The sequence below is a fragment of the Haliotis cracherodii genome, unplaced genomic scaffold, assembly GCF_022045235.1.
Source record: "Haliotis cracherodii isolate W230 unplaced genomic scaffold, xgHalCrac1.p SCAF_10, whole genome shotgun sequence".
Taxonomy (NCBI): Eukaryota; Metazoa; Mollusca; class Gastropoda; order Lepetellida; family Haliotidae; genus Haliotis; species Haliotis cracherodii.
The window spans coordinates 40,394,346-40,413,295 of NW_027266265.1; the positions used below are offsets into that span (position 1 = coordinate 40,394,346).

Consider the following 18,950-nt stretch of genomic DNA (forward strand, 5'->3'; position numbering starts at 1 on the left):
GATACCATGACATGCATGAACCAAGTCAGCGAGTCTGACCACCCGATCCCGTTAGCCTCTTACGACCAGCATAGTTATGAATCAGTAGTATAAGCCTAAGGATATATGTACTGTTCATTGAATGGAGGATATTACTGACACTACATTGTCAAGTTAACCAACAGGAAGGCTTTCTGCAGTCATTAAATCTCATTTTCCCATAGAAAAGTGGTTCTCTATTTGGTTATTCATTCTAACATAACACTTTTTAGGATGGTTGTTTAACAGGTGAATGGACATACTTTGACAGACAAAGCCGATGACAATAGGTAACTTCACACTGATGATGTCATAGTGTGCTAATAAATACAAGCAGCCTGAGTGAGTCATGAACAGTTGACTGCATGTGTGTAGCTATTTACAAGGCAGGCTTTATGAGATGAAATATCAACACATCAAAGTTATTTTCAATATAAATATACATTCTCTGAGTTGTTTTTTGTTTGTTTGTTTGTTATTTAACACCGCAGCTATATGATGGCGGTCAATAATCAAGTCTGGACCAGATAATCCAGTGATTGACATCATGAGCATCGATTCACGCAGTTTGGATATGATGACATGCATCAACCAAGTCAGCGAGGCTGACCACCCGATCCATGTTTAAATCATTAACTGAAATGAACAGAGAGAACACCCAAAGACAAGGTTTCTCTTTTGAGACAATACATCCAGTACTATAATCTCCATTCTATCATGATACATACCCTGAATCTATTTGTTACCATAGCTATGTTCTGAACCCAATTCAATTGGCACAAGGCTAAAAGTTGTCCAGACAAATAACACACATTAGCGAGGAAATTCTTGCTAAAACAGAGACCAAAGACTAATATATGGTCTCTGCTTGGATAGGATGGAGAGATGAGGATGGAGAGATGAGAACGTTGATGTCACTTCTGGAACGAAACTATGGTGGCAAATGTGTCCTGGTACTTAATATTACAATAGAATGGAGAAATAATCAATAATGTGTAATCAGTAATGGTTATAATCATGTATTACTTCTAATATCCACTATAATGGAATTCTTTTTACTTAGACTTCTAAACACCCACATTGAGCCATTCAGAGCAAGGGAGGTAACTCTAAACAAGGGAGGTAATCTTTAACATTGTGCAAGTACAAATCAAGCAAAAAAATGTTTTATCCTGTTTACACAATGTAAAACTAGTCACAAAAATACATAAAGCAAACCTATATTTGTTGATGTCAAGAAGTGTAACACTTGTATTGTCCAAGAGCAGAAATAGATTTATTTCATGTACCCAGTTCTTCCTCCGATGGATACCACTGTGGTACCAGGATGTGTGTGAGCCTCGTCTATGACACGAATGTAGATACTGCTTCCTTCTAAGTGTTGTAAGTGTGAAATCAATGCTCCACACAGACAGATTAAGTAATGGGGGGCAGGGGCTTTGAAGCCAAATTATGGATCAACGTGGTATTATGGTGGGAAAACAAATATTGTACCTAACTCCTTACTTTTGATAAAAATTGGGGCTGAGAAACACTATTTCTTTATGCAGCCCCAGAGACTAGTCATATATTATATTTATTTGACACATGCTGGAATATGAAAAAATATGAGCACCCCTCACATACAACATTTCTGGTATTCCCTTTCCTACTGCTTGTTAGTTTTAATCATGACACTTTGTGTGGTATCAACTTAAAGTTGTTTTAACTTGAAAATTATACAAACATTATTGAAATTTTAGCTGTAAAATCAGTCCCCCTTTTTCTGAAATAATAAATCTCTTAAGCCAAACCTATTTGAGGTTGTGTTCTTAATCAAAGAAATTTCTGATCCCATAGTCCAACCTGGTAAAATATCTAACCCAACAAGAATAACTGTCTGGTTCGTAAATAGAGACATAATAACTATCAGGTCAGTAAGTTGTCACATAATACCTAATAGGTCAATAATAACTGTCTGGTCAGTAAGTTGACACATAATACCTAATTGGTCAATAATAACTGTCTGGTCAGTAAGTTGACTTATAATACCTAATTGGTCAATAATAACTGTCCGGTCAGCAAGTTGACACAAAACGTCCTGGTCCGTAAATAGAGATTTAATAATTAAATGGTTGATAATAAGGGTCTAGTCCTTCAGAAGACTGTTATTGATGCTTGACAACTGATATTGTATAACTATGACATTTTCAATGTGAGCCCAGTTGTGTGTCTTGATATTGAGTCATAAAACCTGGGGTGGTTTTATCTTTTTGTCATGTACAAGTATTACATATAAAAAATGGTTATAATTTATTTGGTTATTGTGAAGGTGATTAACCTTCAGTTACTATCATGGGGTCACAGAATCTGTAAACTGAGTAGGAGAGACATATGTGCCAAGAAAACATCCCGCCCAGCAGGAACATCCATAGCCTGGAATGAATATTCATACCTTCTGAACGGACACAATGGGTAAGGTTAAGTGTATGTTCCGATATAGCAACTCCTTGAAAACTATCATGACTGATGTCATACTGGGTCTGCAGGCTCCAGTTGTAGGCATTACTAGTATCACGATACGTCTACATTGTGTATCGATACATGTCACGATACTTGGGTCATGACTCGATATGTATCATGGTACAATGTTACTGATGTCATACTGGGTCTTCAGGCTCCAGTTGTAGGCATTACAAGTATCACGATACATCTACATTGTGTATCGATACATATCACGATACTTGGGTCATGACTTGATATGTATCATGGTACAATGTTACTGATGTCATACTGGGTCTTCAGGCTACATGTTTAGGCATTACAAGTATCAAGATACGCCTACCTTGTGTATCGATATCTATCACGATACTTGGGTCATGACTCGATATGTATCGCGGTACTCTGATTGTTACATGCAGTCAGATTTAGAATTTTGTTTTGTGAGAGGCGGTAATTCAACGCTAGCCTGAATAGTGATTAGACCTGGTTACTGAAAACATTACTCATTGAAAATCGATACAGAACTCGATATATGGTTAGGTGTATCTTGCATTGTATTGTCGGGTGTAAATTTTGGGTGAATCGATGACACCCTTAGTAGACATGATATGAAGTGGTATGAACTTGTTCCCTGTCTATATCACAGTTTAACATCTCCCACAGGCCTGGACAGACAACCGATGTAACAAAATGAAAGCTGAAGTTTGTAAAGAGATGGATAAAACACCTGGCTTATTCACATCACGGCAGGAAGTTGTCATGAAGACTGATGAAATGATCTTGACCTGCATCACACCACATAATGTCCAAGGTTCCTGCCTCACGGAAAGTCTGTCCAGGTCACATGACCAACTCACTTGTTCCAGCCGTATCGGCTGACCATTCGGTTGAAGGCGTCGCGGGCTTCACGTTCTGTATAGGAATCGTTTGGTCTGGTGGAGTCGAGACTGGCATTAGGGTCAGACATGATCTCTGCTCTCACTTGGACCAAGATGCTCTGTAACCATGGTAAGGAATCATATTATCAATTGTTCTTATTTTCTACCTTTAAAAAAGTCATAAATGAAAAAAGATTAGACAACATATATCAGTGCTTTCATGCACCAGTAAATACAGCATTTGATTAATAAATTATTCCTAGGACTGGGTCCTATTCAACATGTGACCTTGGTGCCATGACCGTACACATTCCTGCGCCCTAACTTGTGATAAGATTCCCTGGTTGAAAGGGTTCCAGGTCTGTTTGAGTGAGTGAGTGATTTGGGTTTAACGTTGCTTTTAACATTATTCCACACCCCAGGGACATGCTCAAAGTGCTACACTGGTATTACCCTGGTCAATGGATCAGTGCGCTCTCAACCATCATTCTCAGCTCCCTAGGGAGTATACAACCCAAGCTGCCTGTGAGGCGCTAGAAGGTTAACAGCCACTCATCATACCGGGTACCCATTCAGTGCTGGGTGAACAGAGGCATATTTTGAACAAAGTCACGTGCCACATGCCGCGATGTAGATTGATGCTCATGCAATCACTAGATTGTCTGGTCCAGACTTGATTATTCACATATTGTCATATAGCTGCAATATTGTTGAGTATAGAGTTAAACAATAAACAAACAAATGAACTAGAGCACTGTTAAATATCTAAGCCAACAGGGGTTCTGTTCTGTTCAATTTTTAATGCTGTACTCAGCAATAGTCCAGCTATATGATGGTAAATAATTAAGTCTGGGCCAGACAATCCAGTGATTAACATCAAGAGCAATTGCAATTGGGATACGATGACATGCATAAAGCAAGTCAGTAAGCCTGGCCATCCTCTTTCAACAAGCACAGTCACCTCTTACGACAAGCACAATCGCCTTTTATGACAAGCAAAGTCGCCTCTTACGACAAGCACAGTCACCTCTTACGACAAGCACAGTTGCCTTTTATGACAAGCACAGTCGCTTCTACGACAAGCACAGTCACCTCTCACGACAAGCACAGTCGCCTTTTATGACAAGCAAAGTCACCTCTTACGACAAGCACAGTTGCCTCTTACAACAAGCACAGTTGCCTTTTATGACAAGCACAGTCGCCTCTTACGACAAGCACAGTCACCTCTTACGACAAGCACAGTCGCCTCTTACGACAAGCACAGTCGCCTCTTACGACAAGCACAGTCGCCTCTTACGACAAGCACAGTCGCCTGCCAACAGAAGTTAACTACAGGCACAGTGATGGCTCACCTCAATGTCATTAGCTGGCACCCAGCCCGACTTGGTCAACATCTCCATACAAATGCTGCCTCCAATTGTCACGTGACCTGCAATAGACAGAGAAATGGCCAGTAATACTGTAAATCTTGAAAGTAATGTGTCTTCAAATTAATATGAATGCTGACCCCCAGCCAAAAATGTGACTCAATATCAATGCCACTTTCCCCACCCCATCCCCAGTGGAATGATACACATCTTTACCTCGATCCAACCTTAAATTAATCCAATCTAACAAAATAGCTCCGCTTATTAGCGCAGAGTAGAGCACTTCCGTAAAAACAATAAACAGTCTTTTCCTAGAAAACAACACACAGTTTAAATGTTTATTCTGTTGACTGGTATTACAAAGATCGGAGTGAGTAGAACTCTTGACCCCAGCAGTGATAACTCAACGGATGCCCATTCCTATTCTTTGAATGACATTGTTATATACTTGTTACAACTACTGCTAAATAAACCGTGTTTGTGTTTATATTCGAGTTGGTATTTCCGCTATCCTAAGTGTGCAGTGAAGCCGTCTTATTGTTGATAGTTGTTCTTGAGACATAAATGCAAAGTTTCATTGATGTGAACAAAGACCACTCTCATTTTTTAAATTTAATTCAGGCTCGCTTTAATTTCAAGATTTACAGTAATAGACCGTGAACCGTGGACTGATGATTCCGATGAATGGCAGGGACCTACCTGTCAGGAACTTGAACCGTGGACTGATGACTGATGAATGGCGAGTACCTACCTGTCAGGAACTTGAACCGTGGACTGATGAATGGCGAGTACCTACCTGTCAGGAACTTGAACCGTGGACCGATGACTGATGAATGGCGGGGACCTACCTGTCAGGAACTTGAACCGTGGACTGATGAATGGCGAGTACCTACCTGTCAGGAACTTGAACCGTGGACCGATGACTGATGAATGGTGGGGACCTACCTGTCAAGAACTTGAACCGTGGACTGATGACTGATGAATGGCGGGTACCTACCTGTCAGGAACTTAAACCTTGGACTGATGAATGGCGGGGACCTACCTGTCAGGAACTTAAACCTTGGACTGATGAATGGCGGGGACCTACCTGTTAGAAACATGAACCGTGGACTGATAACTGATGAATGGCGATTACCTACCTGTCAGGAACTTGAACCGTGGACTGATGACTCTGATGAATGGCGGGGTGAAGGGGTAGTCCTGGGGAAACTGCATCTCCAGTTTCACAACGGGCTGTCACAGAGAGGCCATAAGTTCATGCCATGCATATGCAGTCAGTGGGTGTTAATGGCAATAAAATCACTAAACGTAAAATGGTGGAAGGAAGTTTCTGGGACAGACTTCATGAACAACTAAACCTGTTTTTGTATTTCCATACCTCTTAATCCCAACAGCGAGAAGTTAGCTTATAAACATAACAAAGACAATTAAATGTGCTTATTTGGTTAATTTCACTGGAAACGGTTATGTCTGAATTTAGTAAAATCCTAGATGTTTTTATAGCATTACTCCTTCATGCATTTACTGCTTGTTCTTGACAGAGAAGATAGAGCAGTGTGAGGTCTTGCTGAAGAAGAAGTTGTTTCAACTACCAGAGCGCTCCATCACACAGCTCCACGGAATCGATGACATCAGAGATCAGCACATTACTGCTAAAAACTGGAACATCTGAAGTCATCCTTGGGAGGCAGCTCTGCGATGGGTGGAGCTTCCACGCCATGGGAGCGACTTTGTCCGGCCTGGAGGGGGCGTCTGCCAGAATGTTGCGACAACCCGGAATGTGTTGAATCTGGAAATGGAGCTCCAATTGGTTGACAAGGCTGAAGAAGTGTAACGAGTGGGAATGGGTCGTTCCTTGATTGCGGAGGCAGCAGACGATGGTGATATTGTCCGTTGAGATGGCGATCTGTGTGCTTCAGGGGGTCTGCTTCCAGTGAGAGAGAGCCAGTATGAGCGCATCCAGTTCAAGGTTGTGGAGCAGCGGACAACAGCCCTGAGGTGACTTGACCCTCAAGGTGCACTCCCTATCCTTGGATTCGATGAGAGGAGGTCTTGGTCTGATTGAAAGAGGCCTCCGATGAATAGGAGATGGAACTAGGAGTTCAGATTTCCGAAAATTGATCAACCATCCCAGGTGGAGGAGAATTGTTGCTTGAAGCCCCTGTGACAAAGGAGCGTGGCTGTGTTCTGGTGGTGCAGGAGGCTATGTACGCCTTGAATTGGAAACCCCTCATGTGGAGAAGAGGCTATTGGCTTGGTGATGCGTGTAAATAGCCACAGGGTCGAGGAAATTCGAAATGGGAGCACCGCCCATTGATAGTGGACTCGGAGTGGAAGCGGAGGAATTTCCTGCCATCGGGATGTATTGGTACATGGAGGTACGCGTTTTGGATGTACAGGCGGATGAGAGAGTCATGAGCCTGTATCCTGGAGGAGCCTGAGTGTGGCCATCCGGAAGTACAGTGGACAAGCCAGCTAGTGCTTGTTGAAGGTGTAGAGACTGTGGATCATTCGGTATTGGTCCGAGTCCTTCTTGGGGACAAGGAATATTGGTGAACAGAAGCCGGGTGTTATGGCTGGGGAGTGCACTATCACTATGGGCTCATTGGCAAGCAGCGTGTCAATGTTTGAGCGGAGGAGTTGCCTTTGAGTAGGGGGGTAGGTGTCTGCTATGGGTGACAATGTTGGAAGTGGTCGTCTCTCAAAGTGAGTCTGTACCCTAGGTGCAGTGTGTTGGTGATATATGGGGCCCCAGGATTTCCAAATTCCGCCAGAATTGCCCTAGCCTCCCACCTACTGGGGTCTCGATCAGTAGAACGACTGGGGGTGGGAGGTCCAAGTCGCTCGTGACTCCTGATTCACTTCCATGCCTTGCCATCACCACTCCCTCCCTTCGAGCAGTCTCGACGGGGCTGGTAAGATCCGGAAGACTTTCCTTCACCACGGTTCTTGCCCCAAAAAGGGAAAAGAAGTTCCGGACATGTGACTGAAGAGTGTTCCTCCTTTGCTAATGTGCCTGACCTGGATGACTTGAAAGAGGCGGAATGAGAGACATGCCAGAGCCTTGAGGGCAGGTCCCTGCGAAGAGGGAAACCCGAGTGTGGGTCCTTGACACGTGCCCGTTGAAGAGTGAGGGAGACGACCAGGGCCGACGGCATAGGCCTCTCTTTGACTGCGGATCCCAGTCTGAGAGAGACAAGTAGGCGAGGCAGCGAATGGTCGTAATTTCCATCAGCACACCCATCATATGCTTGAGCAAGTGTTCCACCTGTTGCTGTAGGTAGGAAAAGACGGTGGTGAGGTGGTCTAGAGGGTTAGGATTGTCCACAGACAGGTTCTGGAGTATAGCCCCGGAGGCGGAAGCCATGACCGAGAGATGCTTGAGAAAGCGCTTGAGTTCAGTTTCAATGTACGTGAGCTTGTTGTTGGGGTGCACATAGTAGTGTAGTGGTTGGAGTCCGTCATGCAATGGATGTCCTCATCAAGAACGTGGGCCTGAATGGAGGTAGGGTTCGACCATATAGTGTCCTCCTTGTCCACGCCCGACCCCAGGGAAGGAGCCACGGCCTCCAGCTGGTCGGCAAGGAGTCGACGTTGGACACCGAACATTGTAAGCTGGAATGAAGGAGCCTTCCAACGAGTCAGTCCTATAGCCACTAGACTGCTGAATTGGCTCTGTGAAGAAGTGCCAGGTGAAGTGGGGTCCTGGGATATAGTGGACCGAGCTGTAGAGACACCACAGATGTCCAGGTTAGACGTGTGTGAGGGTGCCTGTAGAAACGCCTTTAAAGGTGCTAGGTGAGGCGTGTGTGAGGGTGCCTGTAGAAATGCCTTTAAAGGCACTAGGTGGGGCGTTGGCGGGGGCCCCTGTAGAGACACTAGGAGAGGGGTATGCGGGGCTTGCCTGTAGAGATGCTAGGAGTGGGGTATGTGGGGCCCGCCTGTAGAGATGCTAGGAGTGGGGTATGCGGGGCTTGCCTGTAGAGATGCTAGGAGTGGGGTATGTGGGGCCCCGCTTGTAGAGATGCTAGGAGTGGGGTATGTGGGGCTTGCCCGTAGAGATGCTAGGAGTGGGGTATGCGGGGTTTGCCTGTAAGGATGCTAGGAGTGGGGTATGTGGGGCCCACTTGTAGAGATGCTAGGAGTGGGGTATGTGGGGCCCGCCGGTAGAGATGCTAGGAGTGGGGTATGTGGGGCCCACTTGTAGAGATGCTAGGAGTGGGGTATGTGGGGCTTGCCTGTAGAGATGCTAGGAGTGGGGTATGCGGGGCTTGCCTGTAGAGATGCTAGGAGTGGGGTATGCGGGGCCTGCCTGTAGAGATGCTAGGAGCGGGGTATGCGGGGCTTGCCTGTAGAGATGCTAGGAGCGGGGTATGCGGGGCTTGCCTGTAGAGATGCTAGGAGTGGGGTATGCGGGGCTTGCCTGTAGAGATGCTAGGAGTGGGGTATGTGGGGCCCGCTTGTAGAGATGCTAGGAGTGGGGTATGCGGGGCCTGCCTGTAGAGATGCTAGGAGTGGGGTATGCGGGGCTTGCCTGTAGAGACGCTAGGAGAGGGGTATGTGGGGCCCGCCTGTAGAGATGCTAGGAGTGGGGTATGCGGGGCCTGCCTGTAGAGATGCTAGGAGTGGGGTATGCGGGGCTTTCCTGTAGAGATGCTAGGAGTGGGGTATGTGGGGCCCGCTTGTAGAGACGCTGTGAGAGACGCCTTGGGAGGCGGCTTGAGAGGTGCTTGTATAGACGCAGACAAGGTCTCCAGGAGAGACGCTGGAGCCGAAACCGTGGCCGAAGTGGCAGGAGGCGGGTATCTTGGCAGGGACTGCTACAGCAGTTGTAGGTACTGACTGGTATGGCTGAGGAGAGGCATATATGAGTCCATTGGTGCCGGGCGTCATCATAGTGGAAATGGACGTAGCGCGGCAGGCTGACAGGGGTGAGGCAGGTTCAGAAACGACCAACATTCTCACACGTAGTTTACAGGCCCGATATACAGAAACATGCAGATTTTGCCAAAAGCTGTGGGGGAAAGTGGGAGACAGTCTTTACATATTGCAGTCTGGGAGCACAGGGACGTGCAAATTAGGCACAAGGGATGAGGATCCCTCCCAGATTGATTATGGCGACACCGTTTGCAAGATGGCATGTTATCTGCAATGAAACAGAGTGTAACCACATGCATCCCTGCCCCACTATCTATGTCATAATCTTTTTTCCAAGCCATGTGGGTTAAGGTAAAACAAGTTTACGCACACAATGCAAAACAATATTCAAGATGGCTACTTGAAACAACCATACACCTGAGATTACCATGGTGAAAATCATCACCAGGTGTAAAATTGTTATGCTATGGCATAAATCATATGAAAGATATGAAAACACAAACCATAGGCACAATATAGTCACAAGACAATTCACTAGAGATATCAATACACAAAGGACCAATGAAAAACTGGAGAGCGTTCAACACAGGTCTTCCTTCTGTGGGTTGACAGCAGTAACATGCTGCCCGTGACGTCATCGAATCCATGGTCACGTGGTCGCTAGGGCTGGGCTCTCAGCTAGGTGAAACAACCTCTTCTTCAGCAAGACCTCACACAGCTCTGTCTCACAGTCAAGAACAAGCAGTAGATGCATTAAGGAGTAATGCAGGATAGGTTAAAAGTTGAGTCTTTGCTGTAGAACAGTCTCTCATCTCCAGTTGGTGACAAACATCACCTACCTCCTGCTTGTACTTTGTTGAGTACTGCTGCAGGTCCTTGCCGAGCCGACTGTCAGTCGGAACATCAGTCAGCTGCACATCCTGGAACAATGAAACATCACTCCTTCATCCCTTCCTCTATATAAAACAACTGACAAGTCTCCACCCCTACCACCATCTTCATTACCAACCATCCACTCCTTCCTCTTTATAAAACAACTGACAAGTCTCCACCCCTACCTCCATCTTCATTACCAACCATCCACTCCTTCCTCTATATAAAACAACTGACAAGTCTCCACCCCTACCTCCATCTTCATTACCAACCATCCACTCCTTCCTCCACCTAAAACAACTGACAAGTCTCCACCCCTACCTCCATCTTCATTACCAACCATCCACTCCTTCCTCCACCTAAAACAACTGACAAGTCTCCACCCCTACCTCCATCTTCAATCAATCATCCACTCCTTCCTCCATCTAAAACAACTAGCAAGTTTCCACCCCTACCACCATCTACATTACCAACCATCCACTCCTTCCTCTATATAAAACAACTGACAAGTCTCCACCCCTACCTCCATCTTCAATCAACCATCCGCTCCTTCCTCTATATAAAACAACTGACAAGTCTCCACCCCTACCACCATCTTCAATCAACCATCCACTCCTTCCTCTATATAAAACAACTAGCAAGTCTCCACCCCTACCTCCATCTTCAATCAACCATCCACTCCTTCCTCTATATAAAACAACTAGCAAGTCTCCACCCCTACCTCCATCTTCATTACCAACCGTCCACTCCTTCCTCTATATAAAACAACTAGCAAGTCTCCACCCCTACCACCATCTTCAATCAACCATCCGCTCCTTCCTCTATATAAAACAACTGACAAGTCTCCACCCCTACCTCCATCTTCATTACCAACCATCCACTCCTTCCTCTTTATAAAACAACTGACAAGTCTCCACCCCTACCTCCATCTTCAATCAACCATCCGCTCCTTCCTCTATATAAAACAACTGACAAGTCTCCACCCCTACCTCCATCTTCAATCAACCATCCACTCCAACCTTCATCTAAAATAACTAGCAAGTCTACAAGCCTCCCTCTGTCTTCAATCAACCATCCACTCCTTCGTCCATCTAAAACAAATAGCAAGTCTTTACCTCCATCTTCAATCAACCATCCGCTCCTTCCTCTATATAAAACAACTGACAAGTCTCCACCCCTACCTCCATCTTCAATCAACCATCCACTCCAACCTCCATCTAAAATAACTAGCAAGTCTACAAGCCTCCCTCTGTCTTCAATCAACCATCCACTCCTTCGTCCATCTAAAACAACTAGCAAGTCTTTACCTCCATCTTCAACCAACCATCCACTCCTTCCTACAAATAAAACAACTAGCAAGTCTCCACCCCTACCTCCACCTCTAAGACTTACCAACCATCCACCTCTTCTGCAATATCCATTCACGTCTCATCATCCAAGCCTTCTTCAATCTCCAAGCATTATGCTAATCATCCAAACTTCAACATTTTTCAATCACTTCCACAAGCTCAAGCCACAGCCCAGCCACATGTTTCTCTATCTCCAATCGCTGCCAAAATGGCCAACCATCCAAATTTATTAAAAATAAACAAAATAAGAAGAGTCCCTCACCGCCTCCTCTAAACAATCATGCTCTTAGTGGCACTTGCATAACAGATGTAAATTACTGTTCAGCTCACCCACAAAAATAGGTTGTCTCCCCTCGGTTTTGCCACAATGCCATACTGAGGACCAACTTTGAGAATATTCTTTAAATCTGAAACAAATAATGAATGATTGACAGACGTTTCTTTCTGTGAATCTGCATCCACTGGACTCACTTTTGATAATAATATTTAATGAATACGTAATAAGTTGCCAAGTGTGGCTCTTAAATGGTCTTTACCCTGGATATGATGAACTATTTCACACTGACACAGGTTCATTTTTGCCACATTTTTATGTTATTTCCATTTTTAACGGTTTTCAGCTTCAACCATACAATTTTTGAGTGTGCAAGGCCTACCTCTCTTAAGTCTTTGTATGGCAGTGCTTGTAGCTGTGTTCATTGGACCAAAGAATCCAGGTCCATCTTCCAATTCCACATCACTGAAAGAAATCCAAAGAATTTAACATGAATAAATCACTCAGACAGTATACTGACTCCAAGCAGACCAGTCCTTGTTTTACAGCCTTAATAATAGGTGCCAGGCAGGGTAACAACAAGTACATGTTTTACAACTTAAGGTTTGACGCGGGCGGGGATTGAACCCACGACCTTCCGCTCTTGGGCAGATGCTCAGTCCACTAGATCACCGAGTGATCCCTTCATGGACCAGGATGTGCTCCACCCACCTGCCCTCCTCATGACCAGTGCTGATGGTAGCCTGAATGTCATCCAGGAACTCTTCAGACTCAATGTAGTAATCATCGTTTTCATCATCATCTTCATCCTCTCCTTCTACCTCCTCCTCCTCAATGTCTTTGTCTTCCTTAGCCTGGTATTAATGGGTACACAACTTGTAAGTCAGGCATGTTTCACAATGATAACTTGATTATTGCGAGGCACCAAACAAGGGATATCACGGTACAGTTTTGTTTGTTGTTTAACGCAGCATTCAGCAATATTCCAGCTATATGACGGCGGTCTGTAAATGGTTGGTTGGTTTGTTGTTTAATGCCGCACTTAGCAATATTCCAGCTATATGACGGCGGTCTGTAAATAATCCAGTCTGGGCCAGACAATCTAGTGATTAATATCATGAGCATCAATCCACGCAATTGTGATCGATGACATGCATCAACCAAGTCAGCGAGTCTGACCACCCGATCCTGTAATTTCGTATTGCCACATATTGTGATTAGCTGTTAGAACTGAATGTGTATCACATCATAGTGAAAGGCCAGACTCTGAAGCCGAGTCCAGCTTACCTGTTCCAAGTCTTTAGAACAGCTGGTCAGAATATCAGTCAATGACATCGCTTTACCACTTGTCACATCCTCTATACTTGGCTGCAGCTTCAACAGGACTGAGTCGCTGTCACTCCACACATGCTGAAACATAACCATAAAGCCACAGTTGTAATCATTTATGAAAAACTTCTCAGTGTGTGAACCAATTGGCTACTTCACTGTTAATAAGGTTCATGGTCATGTGTCATGACTATTGATGTGGAAATATGTCTTCAAATCTGACCACTGAAAAGAACTATCCCATGTGTGGCCTTCCAAATTCACACAAGTGTGCTAGACCCAGACTACTAAATTATGCTGAGGACAAGCCAAAATCCAAAGATGGTAGTCTTTATTGACTAGTAGCATTTGAGGGATATAACTTTGAACCAGTTCTCAATGCATCAACGCAATTGGGATACGATGAGATGCATCAACCAAGTCAGCAAGCCTGACCACCCGATCCCGATAGTCGCTTATTACGACAATCATGGATTGCTAAAGATCTTCACGTGTAACATAGTTCATGCTGGGAGTAGGCCTCATTTGACTTCAGTGAGTTATACACGATCACATTTCATTCTCATTACCAGACTATAAAAAGACATGTGTCACACAGACAAAAGTGGCATGTTTTCACAGCTGATGGAGGACATAGTAGGGATGTCATTGTATATTGGAAATATTTCATCTTGATATCGTATCGAGAATACAAATTTCTTAGAATTGATGGTTAATTAATAGTTCATATTTAGCTTTATTATCATTTCAGATCTGGATAATAAACACAGAGTTACTAATATATATATATACTCTGAAAAAGTATAAAATGCAAAAGTGATTTTAGAAGTATATTTTACATATCACATAAATAATCAACACATGGTAATTGATTGTTCAAAATTGGCACACTTTATTGTCATTGAACCAGGTTCCATATGTAAAATGTCATCTGTTCTCAATATCTATTGGCCACCATTAGAGTCCAAAACTGACGGGCATGGGAGCAATCTGATCCTGAATTGTTGCCTGGGTATTTGTTCACCCATTCAACTGACGGATGTTCTGTGGCTGTTGCTGACGTGCTCTCAGTCGTTGATCCAGTGTATCCCATAAATGTTCGAGACCTGGATGGCCATGGCAGGACCTGGTGGCAGGACCTGGATGTTGAGATTCCTCAAAATCGATGTTGTCAGTCTTGCCCTGTGAGGTTGGTGTTGTCTTTTTGGAAAATGACGTTCGCATAATGGGAAAGACGTGTGGCCGAAGAATCTCATCTGTGTAAAGTTGTGCAGTTAAATTCCCCAGAACTTGCACCAAGTATGTTCTACCAGTGTAGGAGATGGCTGCCCACATCATCACACTGCCACCACCAAATCTATCCACTTTCTGTATGCAGTTTCGTGGATAACGTTCCCAGTGATGCCTATGAACAAGATGTCTATCATCTGCACAGTGAAGCATAAAATGGGACTCGTCACCAACAAAACTTGTCTCCATTGCCAGTGGTCATACTCTGTGACCTTGACACCATTGATATCGCAGCCAATGATGCAGGTCATTCAATGACACCTCAAATTGGTATTCTAGCGCGAATACCTTTAGTGTGTAAATGGTTCCTCACTGTCTGGGCTGATATCCTAAGCAATTCTGGTACTGCTGCAATTGCTAAGGTGGCTGTGGTGGTTCTTTCACATAAGTGACATTGCCGTATGAATCTGTCCTGTGCTCAAGAAGTGATACGTGGTCGACCAGATGTGGGAAGGTCACGTGTTGTCCCTTATGTCAGATAACGGCTCCATAGTCTTGTAATGGTGCTTGGTGCTATGTGCAAAATCTGGATACAGCTGAACATGATTCTCATGTATGCAGTCGTCCAATGGCATTGTTGCGTTGGGCTTCCATCAGTTGTGGCATGTTTTCTGTTAACTTTCTGTTAACTTTCTGTAAAATTGTTAAGGCATCCAAATGAAAACCGTTTTTATAGCCCAACACGTGATTTTGCATGTGCATGTCATGTTGGTGTATTTCGGTGCCAGGATCTAACATGTTTCTGTTTTTGCGATTTTTCAATCTTTTCACCAAATTTCTGCAGTACCACATTCTTTCCACACAAATCAATTCCAATCCATGCAGAAATGACCAATTCATTTTTGGTATAATAAACATAATAGATGAGAGGGTCCTAAAAAAAATTGTGAACTGATAAAATAATGACAATGTTCTAGAATTATCTTAAGAGTTTTTTGTTTCTGGCTAACTCACTGCTCATCACAATCTCCGGGAACATCTTACTCATGTTAAACACACAGGAAGAGAATAAACCTCTCCCACAATACAGTATCTAAGCATGTTTTAAGTATAATGTCATGAAGGTGCTCATAGCATGGATATACAGCATGCTGCGAAACCATTTGTATGTAAGATTGGTACATAATCTCTGCTGGGGTTGTTGTGTCACAGGTACTTCAGAACCCCAGGTACCTTTCTGTATACACAGATGAACCCTAACCAAAATTGGAGAACAGAAATATACTCTTGCCTGGCACTGAGGTCAGGACAAGTCTATTTTGGTAGTGTACCAAACAGGTTTCTATGCAGATCTCCTCTATGCCAAATTCTGGTCAATTCAATAATTGCAGGGGGGCACGGGTGGCCCAGTCGTCTAAGGTGCTGCGATTCGCTGTGCAGAGTTGCGTCCCTTGGGCACGCTAGAAACCTATGATTGTGGGTTTGAATCTCAGTTCGCCCCGATTATGTTTCTAGGTTTGTAAGCACCATACCCGTGCTTGTGGGTTTCACGAAGTGGTAAACATCTGAGACCTGCATCACTTCGGGCTTTCCTCCCACATTATGTAATATGAACATGGCAGCACAGCAAAAGAATAACTGTCAGTTGAGTTTGTAAAAACAACATACTTTGTTCAAAGGATAACATGTTGTTTGATTTCTCATTGTTATCTAACTCAATAGATTATCTTAAAGAACCATGGACATCATGAACATAGTTGTTACATGTGCTCTCACAGCTGACCAATGAGACATGACACTTATGTAAATGACACCTGAAACAAACTTACGTGATCAGTTGAGACAAGAACACAGTTTAAAATATCCCAATTATGCTGTATATGTATATTCTAAACTATTAGATTGTTACAAAAACATGTGACATCGAAACAAGTTTCTTTGTACAGCTTCAGATGTATGGGATATTGTTCATTTTTGCGTATATTGACAAAACATTCCTCGAACAAGGTAACTGCCCAATCTCATTAAAATCATATCTTAGTTTTCGCTACCACTAAACAAAGACCTTTCGCGAATTTTGACCGACCAATGAAATGACTGACAAGAAATCGACATTGGCCAATCAGAAGGCAGCTTTCTCAAGCTTTATGACACTAGTTTAAAACTTGCGACTATGCTTCGAAACATATTTTGACGGATTCTCGATTAAAAATGTTAAAACAGATAAGAAGAACATTCTAGAATAGCTTATAGATGGCACAGATTGTATGGATAATCTTAAAACTGTAGCTGTTGTTTGGAATACCGAAATATATCGTGGTTGCATGATTAGAAAACACATTCCGACTGTCACTTTCATGATCTGGTAAGCGACGCTCTGATTGGTTGGATGAAAGGTCGTTCTGACCCCTAATGGGATGTCCTCAGATCTTTGTTTAGCGATAGCAAGAACTAAGATCTGATTTTAATGAGATTGGGTAACTGTATTATATCATCATGATTATACATTTAACTTTTGTTGATTCTAATTACGATATTCAAACTTTCTTTTCATTCACATGCTGTAGCAAGAACATGGGAGGCCTCAGTGGTGACTGATCAAACTGTTCCTTACGTAAAACATTTCCAGCAATAGCAATCAGTTGTTCCAACAACGTGAACATTCCTTGAAGTTATATTATTAGGTATTTTTTTAACCGAAGTGCTGGTAGATTGGTAGAAAATGTGTGTACAGCTGATTGCTATATCTGGCTTAGATTACGAGAAAATACACGCAGTAATCTATATTTCTGCATATAAAACAATGCCTGGCAGATCATAAAATACAATTTAAATGGTAACAACGTATCTCCAGACCAAACATCAGCTACATAAGTGGTCTGAGGTGGATGTGGATTAGCGTCATCTGCTAGACGGGTGAGTATGCTAGTACGGACTAAGGGATCAAGCTGATGGATGAAATCCACAACCTGATCAACCTGTGATCTAACATCACTGTCCGATTGAGCCATGCTGTGTATGATCAAACAAGTATGACAAACCTCCAAAAAGGCAACAAGGATCCTATAGGATAGATGTTGCTTCATGCAGCGCAGCCAGAATCATGCTAAACACTAGTCAAACCAGTCGAGATTACAGTTCATAACAGGCAAACTTTGAATCCGCGACGAAAAAGCTGATCCATATTTCAATACTTTCAAAGTTGGAGTGTTGTTTCCTTTAAAATAAAACAGTATTTCTTGTAGGGGGAACAACATGAACAACGGACTTGCTACATACTGCAGCTGACACTGAGTTAAAAACATGCCCGATTCTGCTGGACTCGAACTGTCAAGCTAGGGTACATTACTGCTTTATGTGGTCCGGCTCGCTGACTTGGTTGATCCATGTCATCGTATCCCAAATGCGTGGATCTCTGCTCATGATGTCAATCACTGGATTGTCTGGTTCAGACTCGATTATTTACAGACCTCCGTCATATAGCTGGAATATTGCTGAGTGTGGCGGTAACAACTAACAAACAATACTGCATTGTGTATACAGAACAGTACCCCTGTACACTTCTGTGGTACCTGAGATGTCAATGATCCTATCATGCCAACAACTATAATAATGATTGTGATCATGATTTTGATACTCAGATCTGGATATATAGGTTAACCAGCAATGATAATCTGAAACTGGACTGACATTCAAATCATTGAAAGCAATAGTTGTTCATTACTACATCGAACTGTGATATAAATCAGGGCCTAAAGAATAATATTATGACTCTAATCTGATTAGAGGGATTTAGCAAATCAATGTTGACAAACATTATATAAACCTTTCAGTAGATATGTAATTACCCATTTCGTCTTATTGTCATCAATTGTGACATCAATATAAAATCTTGTATCCGTATTCTGAACTTGAAAATTGAGTCTCCTCAACGTATTGTCAACATCAACCAGATCCAGATGCGTCTTGCTTGCGGTTTTCCAATCTTTAACCTCTTTGCTTAATGCATCAAGATCCATTATAACGGTATGAAAACAACACGTAAACGTCAACGTATATGCAATTACTACTACTCCAGTCCGACAATGAATCTGATGAGGAAGTTTCTCACTTTCTGTTTCTAAATTTAACTTTTGGGTATTCTTGCAACATTACTTGGAAATACTCAAGATCGCTTACGGTATGCAACATAATATTACCGCTCGACTAAAGTACGTCTCAGTTATTGTACATGCGTTTTAATATTTAGCATTTATTTTAGAAACGATATATA

General features: G+C 43.2%; 1 protein-coding gene across 1 annotated transcript; it reads right to left on the reverse strand.

Annotated features, from left to right (window-relative positions):
* Positions 1-912: 912 nt before the first annotated feature.
* Positions 913-18,832, reverse strand: LOC139454382 (ubiquitin-conjugating enzyme E2 Q2-like). Its single transcript, XM_071236047.1, has 9 exons — positions 18,526-18,832; positions 13,406-13,528; positions 12,830-12,972; positions 12,501-12,583; positions 12,175-12,251; positions 10,462-10,542; positions 5,884-5,977; positions 4,730-4,806; positions 913-3,496 (listed from the first exon to the last, which is right to left on the reverse strand). Exons 1-9 carry the CDS (start codon positions 18,694-18,696, stop codon positions 3,353-3,355), a joined length of 993 nt encoding a protein of 330 aa, XP_071092148.1. The 5' UTR covers positions 18,697-18,832; the 3' UTR covers positions 913-3,352.
* Between the last annotated feature and the right edge of the window lie 118 nt (positions 18,833-18,950).

Bases quoted from the DNA above. Each gene is read 5' to 3' on its own strand.
- LOC139454382 (XM_071236047.1), bottom strand. From the start codon at position 18,696: ATGGATCTTGATGCATTAAGCAAAGAGGTTAAAGATTGGAAAACCGCA. The intron at 4,807-5,883 runs GTAGGTAATCGC...TGTCTATTGCAG, and splicing joins ACGGTTCAAGTTCCTGACAG to GTCACGTGACAATTGGAGGC. The intron at 3,497-4,729 runs GTGAGCCATCAC...CCATGGTTACAG, and splicing joins TGCCAGCTAATGACATTGAG to AGCATCTTGGTCCAAGTGAG.